General features: G+C 44.2%; 1 protein-coding gene across 9 annotated transcripts in view; it reads left to right on the forward strand.

Annotated features, from left to right (window-relative positions):
• The window catches only part of sgip1a (SH3GL interacting endocytic adaptor 1a), a 265,636-nt gene extending 247,055 nt beyond the window's left edge, over nucleotides 1–18,581 (forward strand). For all 9 annotated transcript variants that reach the window (XM_063064170.1, XM_063064172.1, XM_063064168.1 and 6 more), the window contains one exon: nucleotides 14,913–18,581. In XM_063064170.1, the coding sequence (XP_062920240.1) occupies nucleotides 14,913–14,935 (23 nt within the window). In that variant the 3' untranslated portion in view covers nucleotides 14,936–18,581. The remainder of the gene's footprint in view (nucleotides 1–14,912) is intronic.

Genomic DNA, 18,581 nt, shown 5'->3' on the forward strand with positions numbered 1-18,581 from the left:
CCACTGCACAGAAACTGTCTTATATCATCACCACTCCATAGAGACTGTCCTAAATAATCATCACCACTCCACTGAGACTGTCCTATATCATCACCACTCCACAGAAACTGTCCTATATTATGAACACTCCACAGAGACTGTCCTATATCATCACCACTCCACAGAGACTGTTGTACATCCTCACTACACCACCGAGACTGTCCTAAATTATCACCACTCCACAAAGACTGTTCTATATCATCACCACTCCACTGAGACTGTCCTATATCATCACCACTCCACAGAAACTGCCCTATATTATGAACACTCCACAGAGACTGTCCTATATCATCACCACTCCACAGAGACTGTCCTATATCATCACCACTCCACAGAGACTGTTGTACGTCCTCTCTACTCCACCGAGACTGTTCTAAATTATCACCACACCGCAGAGAATGTTCTATATCATCACCACTCCACAGACACTGTCCGATATCATCACCTCCACAGAGACTGTCCTAAATTATCACCACTCCACAGAGACTGTTGTACATCCTCACTACTCCACCGAGACTGTCCTAAATTATCACCACTCCACAGAGACTGTTGTACATCCTCACCACTCCACCGAGACTGTCCTAAATTATCACCACTCCACAGAGACTGTTGTACATCCTCACTACTCCACCGAGACTTTCCTATATCATCAACACAGAGACGGTCCTATATCATTAACACAGAGGCGGTCCTAAATCATCACCACTCCACAGAAACTGTCCTATATCTTTACCACCCCACAGAGACTGTCCTAAATCATCACCACTCTACAGAGACTGTCCTATATCACCACCACTCCACAGAGATTATCCTATATCATCACCACTCTGTAGACTGTCCTACATCACCACCACTCCATAGAGACTGTCCGATATCATCACCACTCCACAGACACTTTCTTATATCATCACCACTCCACAGAGACTGCCCCATATAGTCACCACTCCACAGTGACTGTTCGATATCATCACTACTCCACTGAGACAGTCCTATATCATCACCACTCCACAGGGACTGTCCTATATCATCACCACTCCATAGAGACTGTCCTAAATCATAATCACCACTCCACAGCGACTGTCCGATATCATCACCACTCCACAGAGACTGTCCTAAATCATCACCACTGCACCGAGACTGTCGTATATCACCACCAACCCACAGAATGTTGTACATCCTCACCACTCCTCCGAGACTATCCTAAATTATCACCACTCCACAGAGACTGTTGTACATCCTCACTTCTCCACTGAGACTATCCTAAATTATCACCACTCCACAGAGACTGTTCTATATCATCACCACTCCACTGAGACTGTCCTATATCATCACCACTCCACAGAAACTGTCCTAAATCATCACCAATCCACAGAGACTGTTGTACATCCTCACTACTCCACCAAGACTGTCCTAAATTATCAGCACTCCACAGAGACTGTTCTACATCCTCACTACTCCACCGAGACTGTCCCAAATTATCACGACTCCACAAAGACTGTTCTATATCATCACCACTCCACTGAGACTGCCCTCTATCATCACCACTCCACAGAGACTGTCCTATATCATCACCACTGCACAGAGACTGTCCTATATCATCACCACTCCATAGAGACTGTACTAAATCATCATCACCACTCCACAGCGACTGTCCGATATCATCACCACTCCACAGAGACTGTCCTACATCATCTTCACCACTCCACACAGACGGTCGTACATCATCACTCCACTGAGACTGTCATATTTCATCACCAACTCACAGAGACTGTTGTACATCCTCACCACTCCACCGAGACTATCCTAACTTATCACCACTCCACAGAGACTGTTGTACATCCTCACTACTCCACCGAGACTGTCCTAAATTATCGTCACTCCACAGAGTCTGTTCTATATTATTACCACTCCACAGAGAATGTCCTAAATCACCACCACTCCACAGAGACTGTCCGATATCATCACTACTCCACAGAGACTTTCCTATATCATCACCACTCCATTGAGACTGTCCTAAATCATCACCACTCCACAGAGACTGTCCGATATCATCACAACTCCACAGAAACTGTACTACATCATCTTCACCACTCCACACAGACTGTCGTACATCATCACTCCACAGAGACTGTTCTATATCATCACCACTCCACAAAGACCATCCTATATCATCAACACAGAGATGGTCCTAAATCATCACCACTCCTCAGAGACTGTCCTATATCATCACCACTCTGTAGAGACTGTCCTATATCATTACCACTCCACAGAGGATGTCCGATATCATCATCACTCCACAGAGACTGTCCTATATTATCACTACTCCACAGGGACTGTCCGATATCATCACCTCCACAGAGACTGTCGTATATCATCACCACTCCACTGAGACTATCCTAACTTATCACCACTCCACAGAGACTGTTGTACATCCTCACTACTCCACCGAGACTGTCCTAAATTATGACCACTCCATAGAGACTGTTCTATATCATCACCACTCCACAAAGACCATCCTATATCATCAACACAGAGATGGTCCTAAATCATCACCACTCCACAGAGACTGTCCTATATTATTACCACTCCACAGAGACTGTCCTAAGTCATCACCACTCTACAGAGACTGTCCTATATCACCAGCACTCCACTGAGACTGTCCTAAATCATCACCACTCCTCAGAAACTGTCCTATATCATCACCACTCTGTAGAGACTGTCCTATATCATTACTACTCCACAGAGAATGTCCAATATCATCTTCACTCCACAGAGACTGTCCTATATTATCACTACTCCACAGGGACTGTCCAATATCATCACCTCCACAGAGACTGTCGTATATCATCACCACTCCACTGAGACTGTCCTAAATCATCACCACTCCACTGAGACTGTCCTATATCATCACCACTCCACAGAGACTTTCCTATATCATCACCACTCCACTGAGACTGTCCTATATTATCACCGCTCCACTGAGACTGTCCTAAATCATCACCGCTCCTCAGAGACTATCCTATATCATCACCACTCAACAGAGACTATCCTATATCATCACCACTCCACAGACACTGTCCGATATTATCATTACTCCACTGAGACTGTCCTATATCATCACCACTCCACAGAGACTGCCCTAAATCATCACCACTCCACCGAGACTGCCCCATATAATCACCACTCCACAGTGACTGTTCGATATCATCATTACTCCACTGAGACAGTCCTATATCATCACCACTCCACAGAGACTATCCTATATCATCACCACTCCACAGAGACTGTCCTATACGATCACCACTCCATAGAGACTGTCCTAAATCATCATCACCACTCCACAGCGACTGTCCGATATCATCACCACTCCACAGAGACTGTCCTAAATCATCACCACTCCACAGAGACTGTTGAACTTCCTCACCACTCCACCGGGACTGTCCTAAATTATCACCACTCCACAGAGACTGTTGTACATCCTCACTACTCCACCGAGACTGTCCTAAATTATCACCACTCCACAGAGACTGTTCTATATCATCACCACTCCACTGAGACTGTCCTCTGTCATCAGCACTCCACAGAGACTGTCCTACATCATCTTCACAACTCCACACAGACGGTCGTACATCATCACTCCACCGAGACTGTCATATATCATCACCAACCCACAGAGACGGTTGTACATCCTCACCGCTCCACCGAGACTATCCTAAATTATCACCACTCCACAGAGACTGTTCTATATCATCACCACTCCACAAAGACCATCCTATATCATCAACACAGAGACGGTCCTAAATCATCACCACTCCACAGAGACTGTCCTATATTATTACCACTCCACAGAGACTGTCCTAAATTAGCACCACTCTACAGAGACTGTTGTACATCCTCACTACTCCACCGAGACTGTCCTAAATTATCACCACTCCACAGAGACTGTTCTATATTATTACCACTCCACAGAGACTGTCGTATATCACCACCAACCCACAAAGACTGTTGTACATCCTCACCACTCCACCGAGACTGTCCTAAATTATCACCACTCCACAGAGACTGTTGTACATCCTCACTACTCCACCGAGACTGTCGTATATCACCACCAACCCACAACGACTGTTGTACATCCTCACCACTCCACCGAGACTGTCCTAAATTATCACCACTCCACAGAGACTGTTCTATGTCATCACCACTCCACAAAAATTGTCCTTTATCATCAACACGGTGACGGTCCTAAATCATCACCACTCCACAGAGACTGTCCGATATCATCACCACTCCACAGAGACTGTCCTATATCATCACCACTCCACAGAGACTGTCCTAAATCATTTTCACCACTCTACAGAGACGGTCATACATCATCACTCCACTGAGACTGTCCTATATCATCACCACTGCACCGAGACTGTCGTATGTCACCACCACTCCACAGACACTGTTGAACTTCCTCACCACTCCGCCGAGACTGTCCTAAATTATCACCACTCCACAGAGACTGTTGTGCATCCTCACTACTCCACCGAGACTGTCCTAAATTATCACCACTCCACAGAGACTGTTGTACATCCTCACTACTCCACCGAGACTGTCCTAAATAATCACCACTCCACAGAGACTGTTCTATATCACCACCACTCCACAGAGACTGTTGAACATCCTCACTACTCCACCGAGACTGTCCTAAATTATCGTCACTCCACAGAGAATGTCCTAAATCATCACCACTCTACCGAGACTGTCCTATATCACCACCACTCCACAGAGATTATCCTACATCATCACCACTCTGTAGAGACTGTCCAATATCATCACCACTCCACAGAGACTGTCCTATATCATCAGCACTCCACAGAGACTGTCCAATATCATCACTACTCCACTGAGACGGTCTAATATCATCACTACTCCACTGAGACTGCCCTATATCATCACCACTCCTCAGAGACTGTCCTAAATCATCACCACTCCACAGAGACAGTCCTATATCATCACCGCTCCACAGAAACTGTCCTATATCATCTCCACTCCACTGAGACTGTCCTATATCATCACCACTCCTCAGAGACTGTCCTATATCATCACCACTCAACAGAGACTATCCTATATCATCACCACTCCGCAGACACTGTCTGATATTATCACCACTCCACTGAGACTGTACTACGTCATCACCACTTACGCAGTGACTGTCCTAAATGAAATTCACCACTCCACTAAGACTGTCCTGTATCATCACCACTCCACAGCAACTGTCCGATATCATCACCACTCCACAGAGACTGTCCTAAATCATTTTCACCACTCTACAGGGACGGTCATACATCATCACTCCACTGAGACTGTCCTATATCATCACCACTGCACCGAGACTGTCGTATATCACCACCACTCCACAGAGACTGTTGAACTTACTCACCACTCCGCCGAGACTGTCCTAAATTATCACCACTCCACAGAGACTGTTGTGCATCCTCGCTACTCCACGAGACTGTCCTAAATTATCACCACTCCACAGAGACTGTTGTACATCCTCACCACTCCACCGAGACTGTCCTAAATCATCACCACTCCTCAAAGACTGTCCTATATCATCACCACTCCACAGTGACTGTCCGATATCATCACTACTCCACTGACACTGTCCTATATCATCACTATTCCACTGAGACTGTCCTATATCATCACTACTCCACTGAGACGGACTAATATGATCACTACTGTACAGAGAATGCCCTATATCAGCACCACTCCTCAGAGACTGTCCTAAATCATCACCACTCCACAGACTGTCCTATATCATCACCGCTCCACAGAGACTGTCCTATATATTTACCACTCCACTGAGACTGTCCTAAATCATCACCACTCCTCAGAGACTGTCCTATATCATCACCACTCAACAGAGACTATCCTATATCATCACCACTCCGCAGACACTGTCTGATATTATCACCACTCCACTGAGACTGTACTACGTCATCACCACTTACGCAGTGACTGTCCTAAATGAAATTCACCACTCCACTAAGACTGTCCTGTATCATCACCACTCCACAGGAACTGTCCTATATCATCACCACTCCACAGAGACTGTCCTAAATCATCTTCACCACTCTACAGAGACGGTCATACATCATCACTCCACTGAGACTGTCCTATATCATCACCACTGCATCGAGACTGTCGTATATCACCACCACTCCACAGAGACTGTTGAACTTCCTCACCACTCCGCCGAGACTGTCCTAAATTATCACCACTCCACAGAGACTGTTGTGCATCCTCACTACTCCACCGAGACTGTCCTAAATTATCACCACTCCACAGAGACTGTTGTACATCCTCACTACTCCACCGAGACTGTCCTAAATAATCACCACTCCACAGAGACTGTTCTATATCACCACCACTCCACAGAGACTGTTGAACTTCCTCACTACTCCACCGAGACTGTCCTAAATTATCACCACTCCACAGAGACTGTTGTACATCCTCACTACTCCACCAAGACTGTCCTAAATTATCGTCACTCCACAGAGTCTGTTCTATATTATTACCACTCCACAGAGAATGTCCTAAATCATCACCACTCTACAGAGACTGTCCTATATCACCACCACTCCACAGAGATTATCCTACATCATCACCACTCTGTAGAGACTGTCCAATATCATCACCACTCCACAAAGACTGTCCAATATCATCACCACTCCACAGAGACTGTCCTATATCATCAGCACTCCACAGAGACTGTCCAATATCATCACTACTCCACTGAGACGGTCTAATATCATCACTACTCCACTGAGACTGCCCTATATCATCACCACTCCTCAGAGACTGTCCTAAATCATCACCACTCCACAGAGACAGTCCTATATCATCACCGCTCCACAGAAACTGTCCTATATCATCTCCACTCCACTGAGACTGTCCTATATCATCACCACTCCTCAGAGACTGTCCTATATCATCACCACTCAACAGAGACTATCCTATATCATCACCACTCCACAGAGACAGTCCTATATCATCACCGCTCCACAGAAACTGTCCTATATCATCTCCACTCCACTGAGACTGTCCTATATCATCACCACTCCTCAGAGACTGTCCTATATCATCACCACTCAACAGAGACTATCCTATATCATCACCACTCCACAGACACTGTCTGATATTATCACCACTCCACTGAGACTGTACTACGTCATCACCACTTACGCAGTGACTGTCCTAAATGAAATTCACCACTCCACTAAGACTGTCCTATATCATCACCACTCCACAGCAACTGTCCGATATCATCACCACTCCACAGAGACTGTCCTAAATCATCTTCACCACTCTACAGGGACGGTCATACATCATCACTCCACTGAGACTGTCCTATATCATCACCACTGCACCAAGACTGTCGTATATCACCACCACTCCACAGAGACTGTTGAACTTCCTCACCACTCCTCCGAGACTATCCTAAATTATCACCACTCCACAGAGACTGTTGTACATCCTCACTTCTCCACCGAGACGGTCCTAAATTATCACCACTCCACAAAGACTGTTGTACATCCTCACTACTCCACGAGACTGTCCTAAATTATCACCACTCCACAGATACTGTTCTATATCACCACCACTCCACAGAGACTGTTGTACATCCTCACCACTCCTCCGAGACTGTCCTAAATTATCACCACTCCACAGAGACTGTTGTACATCCTCACTACTCCACCGAGACTGTCCTAAATTATCATCACTCCACAGAGACTGTCCTATATTATTACCACTCCACAGAGACCGTCTTATATCACCACCAACCCACAACGACTGTTGTACATCCTCACCACTCCACCGAGACTATCCTAAATTATCACCACTCCACAGAGACTGTTCTATATCATCACAACTCCAGCAAAATTGTCCTATATCATCAACACAGAGACGGTCCTAAATCATCACCACTCCACAGAGACTGTCCGATATCATCACCACTCCACAGAGACTTTCCTATATCATCACTACTCCACTGAGACTGTCCTATATCATCACTACTCCACTGAGGCGGTCTAATATCATCACTACTCCACTGAGACTGCCCTATACCATCACCACTCCTTCAGAGACTGTGCTATATCATCACCGCTCCACAGAGACTGTCCTATATCATCACCACTCCACTGAGACTGTCCTAAATCATCACCACTGCTCAGAGACTGTCCTATATCATCACCACTCAACAGAGACTATCCTATATCATCACCACTTACACAGTGACTGTCCTAAATCATCTTCACCACTCTACAGAGACGGTCATACATCATCACTCCACTGAGACTGTCCTATATCATCACCACTGCACCGAGACTGTCGTATATCACCACCACTCCACAGAGACTGTTCAACTTCCTCACCACTCCGCCGAGACTGTCCTAAATTATCACCACTCCACAGAGACTGTTGTGCATCCTCACTACTCCACTGAGACTGTCCTAAATTATCACCACTCCACAAAGACTGTTGTACATCCTCACTACTCCACCGAGACGGTCCTAAATTATCACCACTCCACAGAGACTGTTGTGCATCCTCACTACTCCACCGAGACTGTCCTAAATTATCACCACTCCACAGAGACTGTTGTACATCCTCACTACTCCACCGAGACTGTCCTAAATAATCACCACTCCACAGAGACTGTTCTATATCACCACCACTCCACAGAGACTGTTGAACTTCCTCACTACTCCACCGAGACTGTCCTAAATTATCGTCACTCCACAGAGTCTGTTCTATATTATTACCACTCCACAGAGAATGTCCTAAATCATCACCACTCTACAGAGACTGTCCTATATCACCACCACTCCACAGAGATTATCCTACATCATCACCACTCTGTAGAGACTGTCCAATATCATCACCACTCCACAAAGACTGTCCAATATCATCACCACTCCACAGAGACTGTCCTATATCATCAGCACTCCACAGAGACTGTCCAATATCATCACTACTCCACTGAGACGGTCTAATATCATCACTACTCCACTGAGACTGCCCTATATCATCACCACTCCTCAGAGACTGTCCTAAATCATCACCACTCCACAGAGACAGTCCTATATCATCACCGCTCCACAGAAACTGTCCTATATCATCTCCACTCCACTGAGACTGTCCTATATCATCACCACTCCTCAGAGACTGTCCTATATCATCACCACTCAACAGAGACTATCCTATATCATCACCACTCCACAGAGACAGTCCTATATCATCACCGCTCCACAGAAACTGTCCTATATCATCTCCACTCCACTGAGACTGTCCTATATCATCACCACTCCTCAGAGACTGTCCTATATCATCACCACTCAACAGAGACTATCCTATATCATCACCACTCCACAGACACTGTCTGATATTATCACCACTCCACTGAGACTGTACTACGTCATCACCACTTACGCAGTGACTGTCCTAAATGAAATTCACCACTCCACTAAGACTGTCCTATATCATCACCACTCCACAGCAACTGTCCGATATCATCACCACTCCACAGAGACTGTCCTAAATCATCTTCACCACTCTACAGGGACGGTCATACATCATCACTCCACTGAGACTGTCCTATATCATCACCACTGCACCAAGACTGTCGTATATCACCACCACTTCACAGAGACTGTTGAACTTCCTCACCACTCCTCCGAGACTATCCTAAATTATCACCACTCCACAGAGACTGTTGTACATCCTCACTTCTCCACCGAGACGGTCCTAAATTATCACCACTCCACAAAGACTGTTGTACATCCTCACTACTCCACGAGACTGTCCTAAATTATCACCACTCCACAGATACTGTTCTATATCACCACCACTCCACAGAGACTGTTGTACATCCTCACCACTCCTCCGAGACTGTCCTAAATTATCACCACTCCACAGAGACTGTTGTACATCCTCACTACTCCACCGAGACTGTCCTAAATTATCATCACTCCACAGAGACTGTCCTATATTATTACCACTCCACAGAGACCGTCTTATATCACCACCAACCCACAACGACTGTTGTACATCCTCACCACTCCACCGAGACTATCCTAAATTATCACCACTCCACAGAGACTGTTCTATATCATCACAACTCCAGCAAAATTGTCCTATATCATCAACACAGAGACGGTCCTAAATCATCACCACTCCACAGAGACTGTCCGATATCATCACCACTCCACAGAGACTTTCCTATATCATCACTACTCCACTGAGACTGTCCTATATCATCACTACTCCACTGAGGCGGTCTAATATCATCACTACTCCACTGAGACTGCCCTATACCATCACCACTCCTTCAGAGACTGTGCTATATCATCACCGCTCCACAGAGACTGTCCTATATCATCACCACTCCACTGAGACTGTCCTAAATCATCACCACTGCTCAGAGACTGTCCTATATCATCACCACTCAACAGAGACTATCCTATATCATCACCACTTACACAGTGACTGTCCTAAATCATCTTCACCACTCTACAGAGACGGTCATACATCATCACTCCACTGAGACTGTCCTATATCATCACCACTGCACCGAGACTGTCGTATATCACCACCACTCCACAGAGACTGTTCAACTTCCTCACCACTCCGCCGAGACTGTCCTAAATTATCACCACTCCACAGAGACTGTTGTGCATCCTCACTACTCCACTGAGACTGTCCTAAATTATCACCACTCCACAAAGACTGTTGTACATCCTCACTACTCCACCGAGACGGTCCTAAATTATCACCACTCCACAGAGACTGTTGTGCATCCTCACTACTCCACCGAGACTGTCCTAAATTATCACCACTCCACAGAGACTGTTCTATATCACCACCACTCCACAGAGACTGTTGAACTTCCTCACTACTCCACCGAGACTGTCCTAAATTATCGTCACTCCACAGAGTCTGTTCTATATTATTACCACTCCACAGAGAATGTCCTAAATCATCACCACTCTACAGAGACTGTCCTATATCACCACCACTCCACAGAGATTATCCTACATCATCACCACTCTGTAGAGACTGTCCAATATCATCACCACTCCACAAAGACTGTCCAATATCATCACCACTCCACAGAGACTGTCCTATATCATCAGCACTCCACAGAGACTGTCCAATATCATCACTACTCCACTGAGACGGTCTAATATCATCACTACTCCACTGAGACTGCCCTATATCATCACCACTCCTCAGAGACTGTCCTAAATCATCACCACTCCACAGAGACAGTCCTATATCATCACCGCTCCACAGAAACTGTCCTATATCATCTCCACTCCACTGAGACTGTCCTATATCATCACCACTCCTCAGAGACTGTCCTATATCATCACCACTCAACAGAGACTATCCTATATCATCACCACTCCACAGAGACAGTCCTATATCATCACCGCTCCACAGAAACTGTCCTATATCATCTCCACTCCACTGAGACTGTCCTATATCATCACCACTCCTCAGAGACTGTCCTATATCATCACCACTCAACAGAGACTATCCTATATCATCACCACTCCACAGACACTGTCTGATATTATCACCACTCCACTGAGACTGTACTACGTCATCACCACTTACGCAGTGACTGTCCTAAATGAAATTCACCACTCCACTAAGACTGTCCTATATCATCACCACTCCACAGCAACTGTCCGATATCATCACCACTCCACAGAGACTGTCCTAAATCATCTTCACCACTCTACAGGGACGGTCATACATCATCACTCCACTGAGACTGTCCTATATCATCACCACTGCACCAAGACTGTCGTATATCACCACCACTCCACAGAGACTGTTGAACTTCCTCACCACTCCTCCGAGACTATCCTAAATTATCACCACTCCACAGAGACTGTTGTACATCCTCACTTCTCCACCGAGACGGTCCTAAATTATCACCACTCCACAAAGACTGTTGTACATCCTCACTACTCCACGAGACTGTCCTAAATTATCACCACTCCACAGATACTGTTCTATATCACCACCACTCCACAGAGACTGTTGTACATCCTCACCACTCCTCCGAGACTGTCCTAAATTATCACCACTCCACAGAGACTGTTGTACATCCTCACTACTCCACCGAGACTGTCCTAAATTATCATCACTCCACAGAGACTGTCCTATATTATTACCACTCCACAGAGACTGTCTTATATCACCACCAACCCACAACGACTGTTGTACATCCTCACCACTCCACCGAGACTATCCTAAATTATCACCACTCCACAGAGACTGTTCTATATCATCACAACTCCAGCAAAATTGTCCTATATCATCAACACAGAGACGGTCCTAAATCATCACCACTCCACAGAGACTGTCCGATATCATCACCACTCCACAGAGACTTTCCTATATCATCACTACTCCACTGAGACTGTCCTATATCATCACTACTCCACTGAGGCGGTCTAATATCATCACTACTCCACTGAGACTGCCCTATACCATCACCACTCCTTCAGAGACTGTGCTATATCATCACCGCTCCACAGAGACTGTCCTATATCATCACCACTCCACTGAGACTGTCCTAAATCATCACCACTGCTCAGAGACTGTCCTATATCATCACCACTCAACAGAGACTATCCTATATCATCACCACTTACACAGTGACTGTCCTAAATCATCTTCACCACTCTACAGAGACGGTCATACATCATCACTCCACTGAGACTGTCCTATATCATCACCACTGCACCGAGACTGTCGTATATCACCACCACTCCACAGAGACTGTTCAACTTCCTCACCACTCCGCCGAGACTGTCCTAAATTATCACCACTCCACAGAGACTGTTGTGCATCCTCACTACTCCACTGAGACTGTCCTAAATTATCACCACTCCACAAAGACTGTTGTACATCCTCACTACTCCACGAGATTGTCCTAAATTATCACCACTCCACAGAGACTGTTGTACATCCTCACTACTCCACCGAGACTGTCCTAAATAATCACCACTCCACAGAGACTGTTCTATATCACCACCACTCCACAGAGACTGTTGAACTTCCTCACCACTCCACCGAGACTGTCCTAAATTATCACCACTCCACAGAGACTGTTGTACATCCTCACTACTCCACCGAGACGGTCCTAAATTATCACCACTCCACAGAGACTGTTGTACATCCTCACTACTCCACCAAGACTGTCCTAAATTATCGTCACTCCACAGAGTCTGTCCTATATTATTACCACTCCACAGAGACTGTCCTAAATCATCACCACTCTACAGAGACTGTCCTATATCACCACCACTCCACAGAGATTATCCTACATCATCACCACTCTGTAGAGACTGTCCAATATCATCACCGCTCCACAGAGACTGTCCAATATCATCACCTCTCCACAGAGACTGTCCTATATCATCAGCACTCCACAGAGTCTGTCCTATATCATCACTACTCCACTGAGACGGTCTAATGTCATCACTACTCCACTGAGACTGCCCTATATCATCACCACTCCTCAGAGACTGTCCTATATCATCACCACTCAACAGAGACTATCCTATATCATCACCACTCCACAGACACTGTCCGATATTATCACCACTCTACTGAGACTGTACTACGTCATCACCACTTACCAGTGACTGTCCTAAATGATCTTCACCACTCCACTAAGACTGTCCTATATCATCACCACTCCACAGCAACTGTCCGATATCATCACCACTCCACAGAGACTGTCCTAAATCATCTTCACCACTCTACAGGGACGGTCATACATCATCACTCCACTGAGACTGTCCTATATCATCACCACTGCACCGAGACTGTCGTATATCACCACCACTCCACAGAGACTGTTGAACTTCCTCACCACTCCACCGAGACTGTCCTAAATTATCACCACTCCACAGAGACTGTTGTACATCCTCACTTCTCCACCGAGACTGTCCTAAATTATCACCACTCCACAGAGACTGTTGTACATCCTCACTTCTCCACCGAGACTGTCCTAAATCATCACCACTCCACCGAGACTGTCCGATATCATTACTACTCCACTTAGACTGTCCTATATCATCACCAGTCCACCGGGACTGTCCAAAATCATCACCACTCCACTGAGACTGTACTATATCATCACTACTCCACTGAGACTGTCCTATATCATCACCACTCCACAGTTAATGTCCAGTTTCTTTCCAACTTAGAAAACTTAGTTTTCGAACATGAGTAAGACCCTGACTATCACATTAGGTCAGGCAAGTACTGCCAGTTAATGGGATCATACAATCAAGCGGGAAAGCATCCACTGTCTTGCTACCCATCGTTCTGAAGCATATCATATTGCTAGCTGTCCAGAGTGAATGATTGTCACTTGCACTGAATGCCAGCCGGACTTACGTAAAATGAGAGCGCCCAAAATCACACGCTAAATACCCCAATATTACACACTACTGTCTCACCATTGGAATGGACAGGATCAATTCCTGAAAGGTCAAAGACAGAAATTCGTTGGCACCCTCCTCAATCACACAGGTTACTCCAGTGATAGATGGTCTGAAACAAAGCATCTGTTCAGAGACTGCACTGAAGTTAGGGCAATCAATCCAGAGAACTCCCAAGGAGATTCCAAGGACAAGTATCTACACTATGACCAGTTTGATACATTTCATGTCAATGTGGAATGAAGCTTCTATGCCTCTGCCGTAGACACTAATTCTCCATGTCAGCTGACATAGTTATTTACCAGAGTGTGTCATCAGTATTTCTTACTTAGTTATTTTCTTTTGCAGGGAAATATATGGCTGACAACTGAAGTCTCACACCTCTGCCCGGTGTTCATTGCGACTCATCAGACAGCTTTTTAAACTCAGAATAGGAGTCATTAAAGACTGAACCCATGAAACAAACTTTTACTCTCTGATTTTAAATTACTGTTCCATGTGGCTAGAATATTTCTAACAACAACTGGAAGTTGGAGTAACACCAGAAAGCGCCGAACAGTATTACTATATGATTAATGTGACATTGGTAACATTTCGTACTTTACAGTGTAACAAATGTATTTGTAATTTGGTAATCACCTTCCCATACACTCATAACTTCAAACGTCTGTATTCCAGCTTATAGGCATTTCAGAGACATCATTATTAACCTGCAGGCTATGCCTCTTTGAACATGTAGCATTGTATTTCAGTGGAATTGTCCAAGAAAATATACTGTATTCTCTGAATTTTTAGCCCCTGAACTTACCAGTATTGATGCCAATTGTTTAAGTTTTATATATTAAAAAAATGTTGGAAACTTGTCCATTTTGATATCTCCCAGGTGATGATTGAGAATAATTTTGCCAAGCAATGCTATATTTTAGAGGGAAAGAGAGGCATAAAGAGGGAAGGTGTGCAATATTACAGGATAAATACTTTGTTTCCTCAAACAGAAATTCAGGCCTGTTAACTTTTTCAGAAGGAAAAATCCAATAAAATGTAAAAAGTGTCAGTCAAAGCTGACATTTCAGATGGGACCCTTCGGATGGGTTCTAAAATAATATCTTACAGCTGCAGATTAACTTATTATGCAGTTCCAATGTTAACATTCCAGTCTGAATGTTATGCCAGTTTCATGTCAGTACGAAAATTTACCAGATTCTAATGCGAATTCTAGTTTCAGCAGCTTCTTCAGAAATATTGCTTTGGTGATGTGGTTGCAATTTTTACAAAATAAAAGCAAAGTGTAGAAAATATGTTGTAATGTGAAAAAATGGATGTATTATCCACTTTGGATTTTCTTTTTATCTCTCATGTGCATCCAGAAGTGTTTTCTCAAATAATCATAAAACAAATTTACAAATTTACACTTTTGTTAAAAATGCATTGTTTTAAAACTCAAGTCCTGTCCTGTTACAAGGACCACATGAAATTGCTTTAAATGTGTAAATTAATATTTTCTCTACAAACTCTTGTCCCAGCCAAAGATTTGCATAACTATAAGTTAGTATTTGGTGGCACATGAATCTAAGCTGGAGTACCATACAAAGTGTGTGGATGATTATGAAGACAATCATTTTGCAGGTACTCCACAAAACATATTTCCATTTCAATCACTGAAAAAAATCTTTTAAAAAATTAAAATGAAATCTGTTGAAATACAGGGTCAGTACAAACATCATTGCTACAAGGTTGGTGGTGATTCTTTGAATAGCTTATTTCTAGTGAGCTGGGAACTACACTTTGGTGACAACTTCTGAATGGGAGCAAAACATTCACCCTGTCGCTGAGAGCAGTAAGGTATGTTGCAAGGTGCGACTCAGGTACGTGGTTTTGACCCACGTCTCAGATGGTAAACCCAGCACAGGTGATGTCTTAAATGAAAGGGGTAACATCTTAGAGCAAGGGTTCCCAACTTGGTGCCTGCGGACCCCTTGGTTAATGGTAAGGCTCCTTGGCATTAAAAAATATTGAGAACCCCTTTGTTAGAGGCTGGTTAATGTATGGTTGCTAGCAGGCCAAACAGCAGAGGTGTTACAGACTCCCTAAGAAGCCCAATGAAACAAGTAGCTGATGGGGTTGTTAAGAAGGTGTTTGGTGTGTTGGCCTTCATTAGTCGGGAATTGAGTTCAAGAGCCACGAGTTAATGATGCAGCTCTATAAAGCCCAGGTTAGACCACACCTGGAATATCGTGTTCTGTTCTGATCCCCTCATTATACGAAGGATGAGAAAACTTTCCGAGGAGATTTACCAAGATGCTGCCTGGATTCAAGAGCATGTCTTATGAGGATAGGTTGAGCGAGCTAGGGCAATTCTCTTTGGAACAAAGGAGGATGAGAGGGGACGATAGAGGAGAACAGGATGATAAGAGGCATAGATCGAGTGTATAGCCAGATACTTTTTCCCAAGGCAGAAATGGCTAATATGAGGGCAGATAGTTTTAAGGTGATTAGAGGAATATTTAGGGGAATGTTAGGGGTAGTTTTTTTTAAGAGAGTGGTGGGTGATTGAAATGCCCGGTCAGGGGTGGTGGTTGAGGCAGATACATTAGGAGTATTTAAGAAACTCTTAGATAGGCACATGGATGATAGAAAATAGAGGGCTAGATTGATCTTAAAACAGATTAAAAGATTGGTATAACATTGTGGGCGGAAGGCCTGTACTGTGCTGTAATGTTCTATCACCTGTGCAGACTAGCTGCTGAAACATCAAATACCAGTCAGCATTAGAAGAGCTGTGCCTGAGTGTGCCTCCACTTTTGAAGTCACCCACCAGCTGGAATGTACAATCTCAAGTGTTGCTGCTACACTTGGGGCTGAGAGATGGTTTTAAAGGAAATAATTTGTTCTGATGTTAAGTTACACTTCCAGTTGAAATCTTCCTTCAGCACTGATAAGGATAGAGCTGCAACACCTTTACAAGGCTGTCCCTTATTACACCATACACATTCTTCAGTTTATTTTGGAAATGAAAGAGAAAGTGTTTGTTCCTTGTTTTTTTTTTGGAACCATTGTGGCACTATTCTGCACAACTGTGCATTGTGAATGTACTTCTAGGGATTTGAGAAAAATAATCAGACCTGACCATTTCTAACTGTATTTTGCCTTATAGATTTGAATCTCCCTGTAGATATATCAATGTTCTCCTGAGTAGAGGCAACACTTGCAGTAAAAGTATGTGGTGCAAATTAAAGGTTTTGAACCCTGGACTGCATCGATTAGTCTCAGCTGGACAAACGTTGAACTACTACAATTAGCCCTCATGTCCCATGTATTAGGCAGGGAAACATTGGCTCGGGACCTCATTCCTGATTACTATGCAGTGGCACCGACTGAAGCGAGCACGTTTGTGGATGTTGAGTGGTTCACAGTCATGCTCACTGAATGATTCTGGATGTGATGAAAGATCATCAACCTGAATCATTAATTCTGTTTCTCTCTCTGCAGATGCTGCCTGACCTGCTGAGTATTTCCAACACTTTAACTATTTTTATCTCACGCTCACTGCCATACCTTTCACGGTTTGATAGCTTGTCAACATTGATTGTCAGGTCAGCCACTATGAAGCACACACTGAATGGCTACTAGGGGTGAGGTACCTTTGGGCCTGTGTAACCATATCCCAGCATGATGAGTCAACACCTTCAGAAGAGAGGGAGGAAACTGAAACAAAAATAAGAAATGGCTCCATTGATGTTGCGTGCTATTTTGTAAATACTGATGTTTTTATATAAATATATATATACAAATATATATGTCATTCCCTCAGTGGCTGTTCTCCCTGTTGGTTCATTGCACATAATTATGAATATGCAACTACGTTTTAATGTATTATGTATTAAAGAAATGGTCTGGCCATTTATAAATTTAAAATTCAAAATTCTATACAGTATGGAAATTGTACTGTAATAACTGTTTAAAATGTTAAATGTTGCTTTTTTTGAAATTGAAATAAAGTCTAAAAATTGAAATGTG

Source organism: Mobula hypostoma, chromosome 12 (genome assembly GCF_963921235.1).
Source record: "Mobula hypostoma chromosome 12, sMobHyp1.1, whole genome shotgun sequence".
NCBI lineage: Eukaryota > Metazoa > Chordata > Chondrichthyes > Myliobatiformes > Myliobatidae > Mobula > Mobula hypostoma.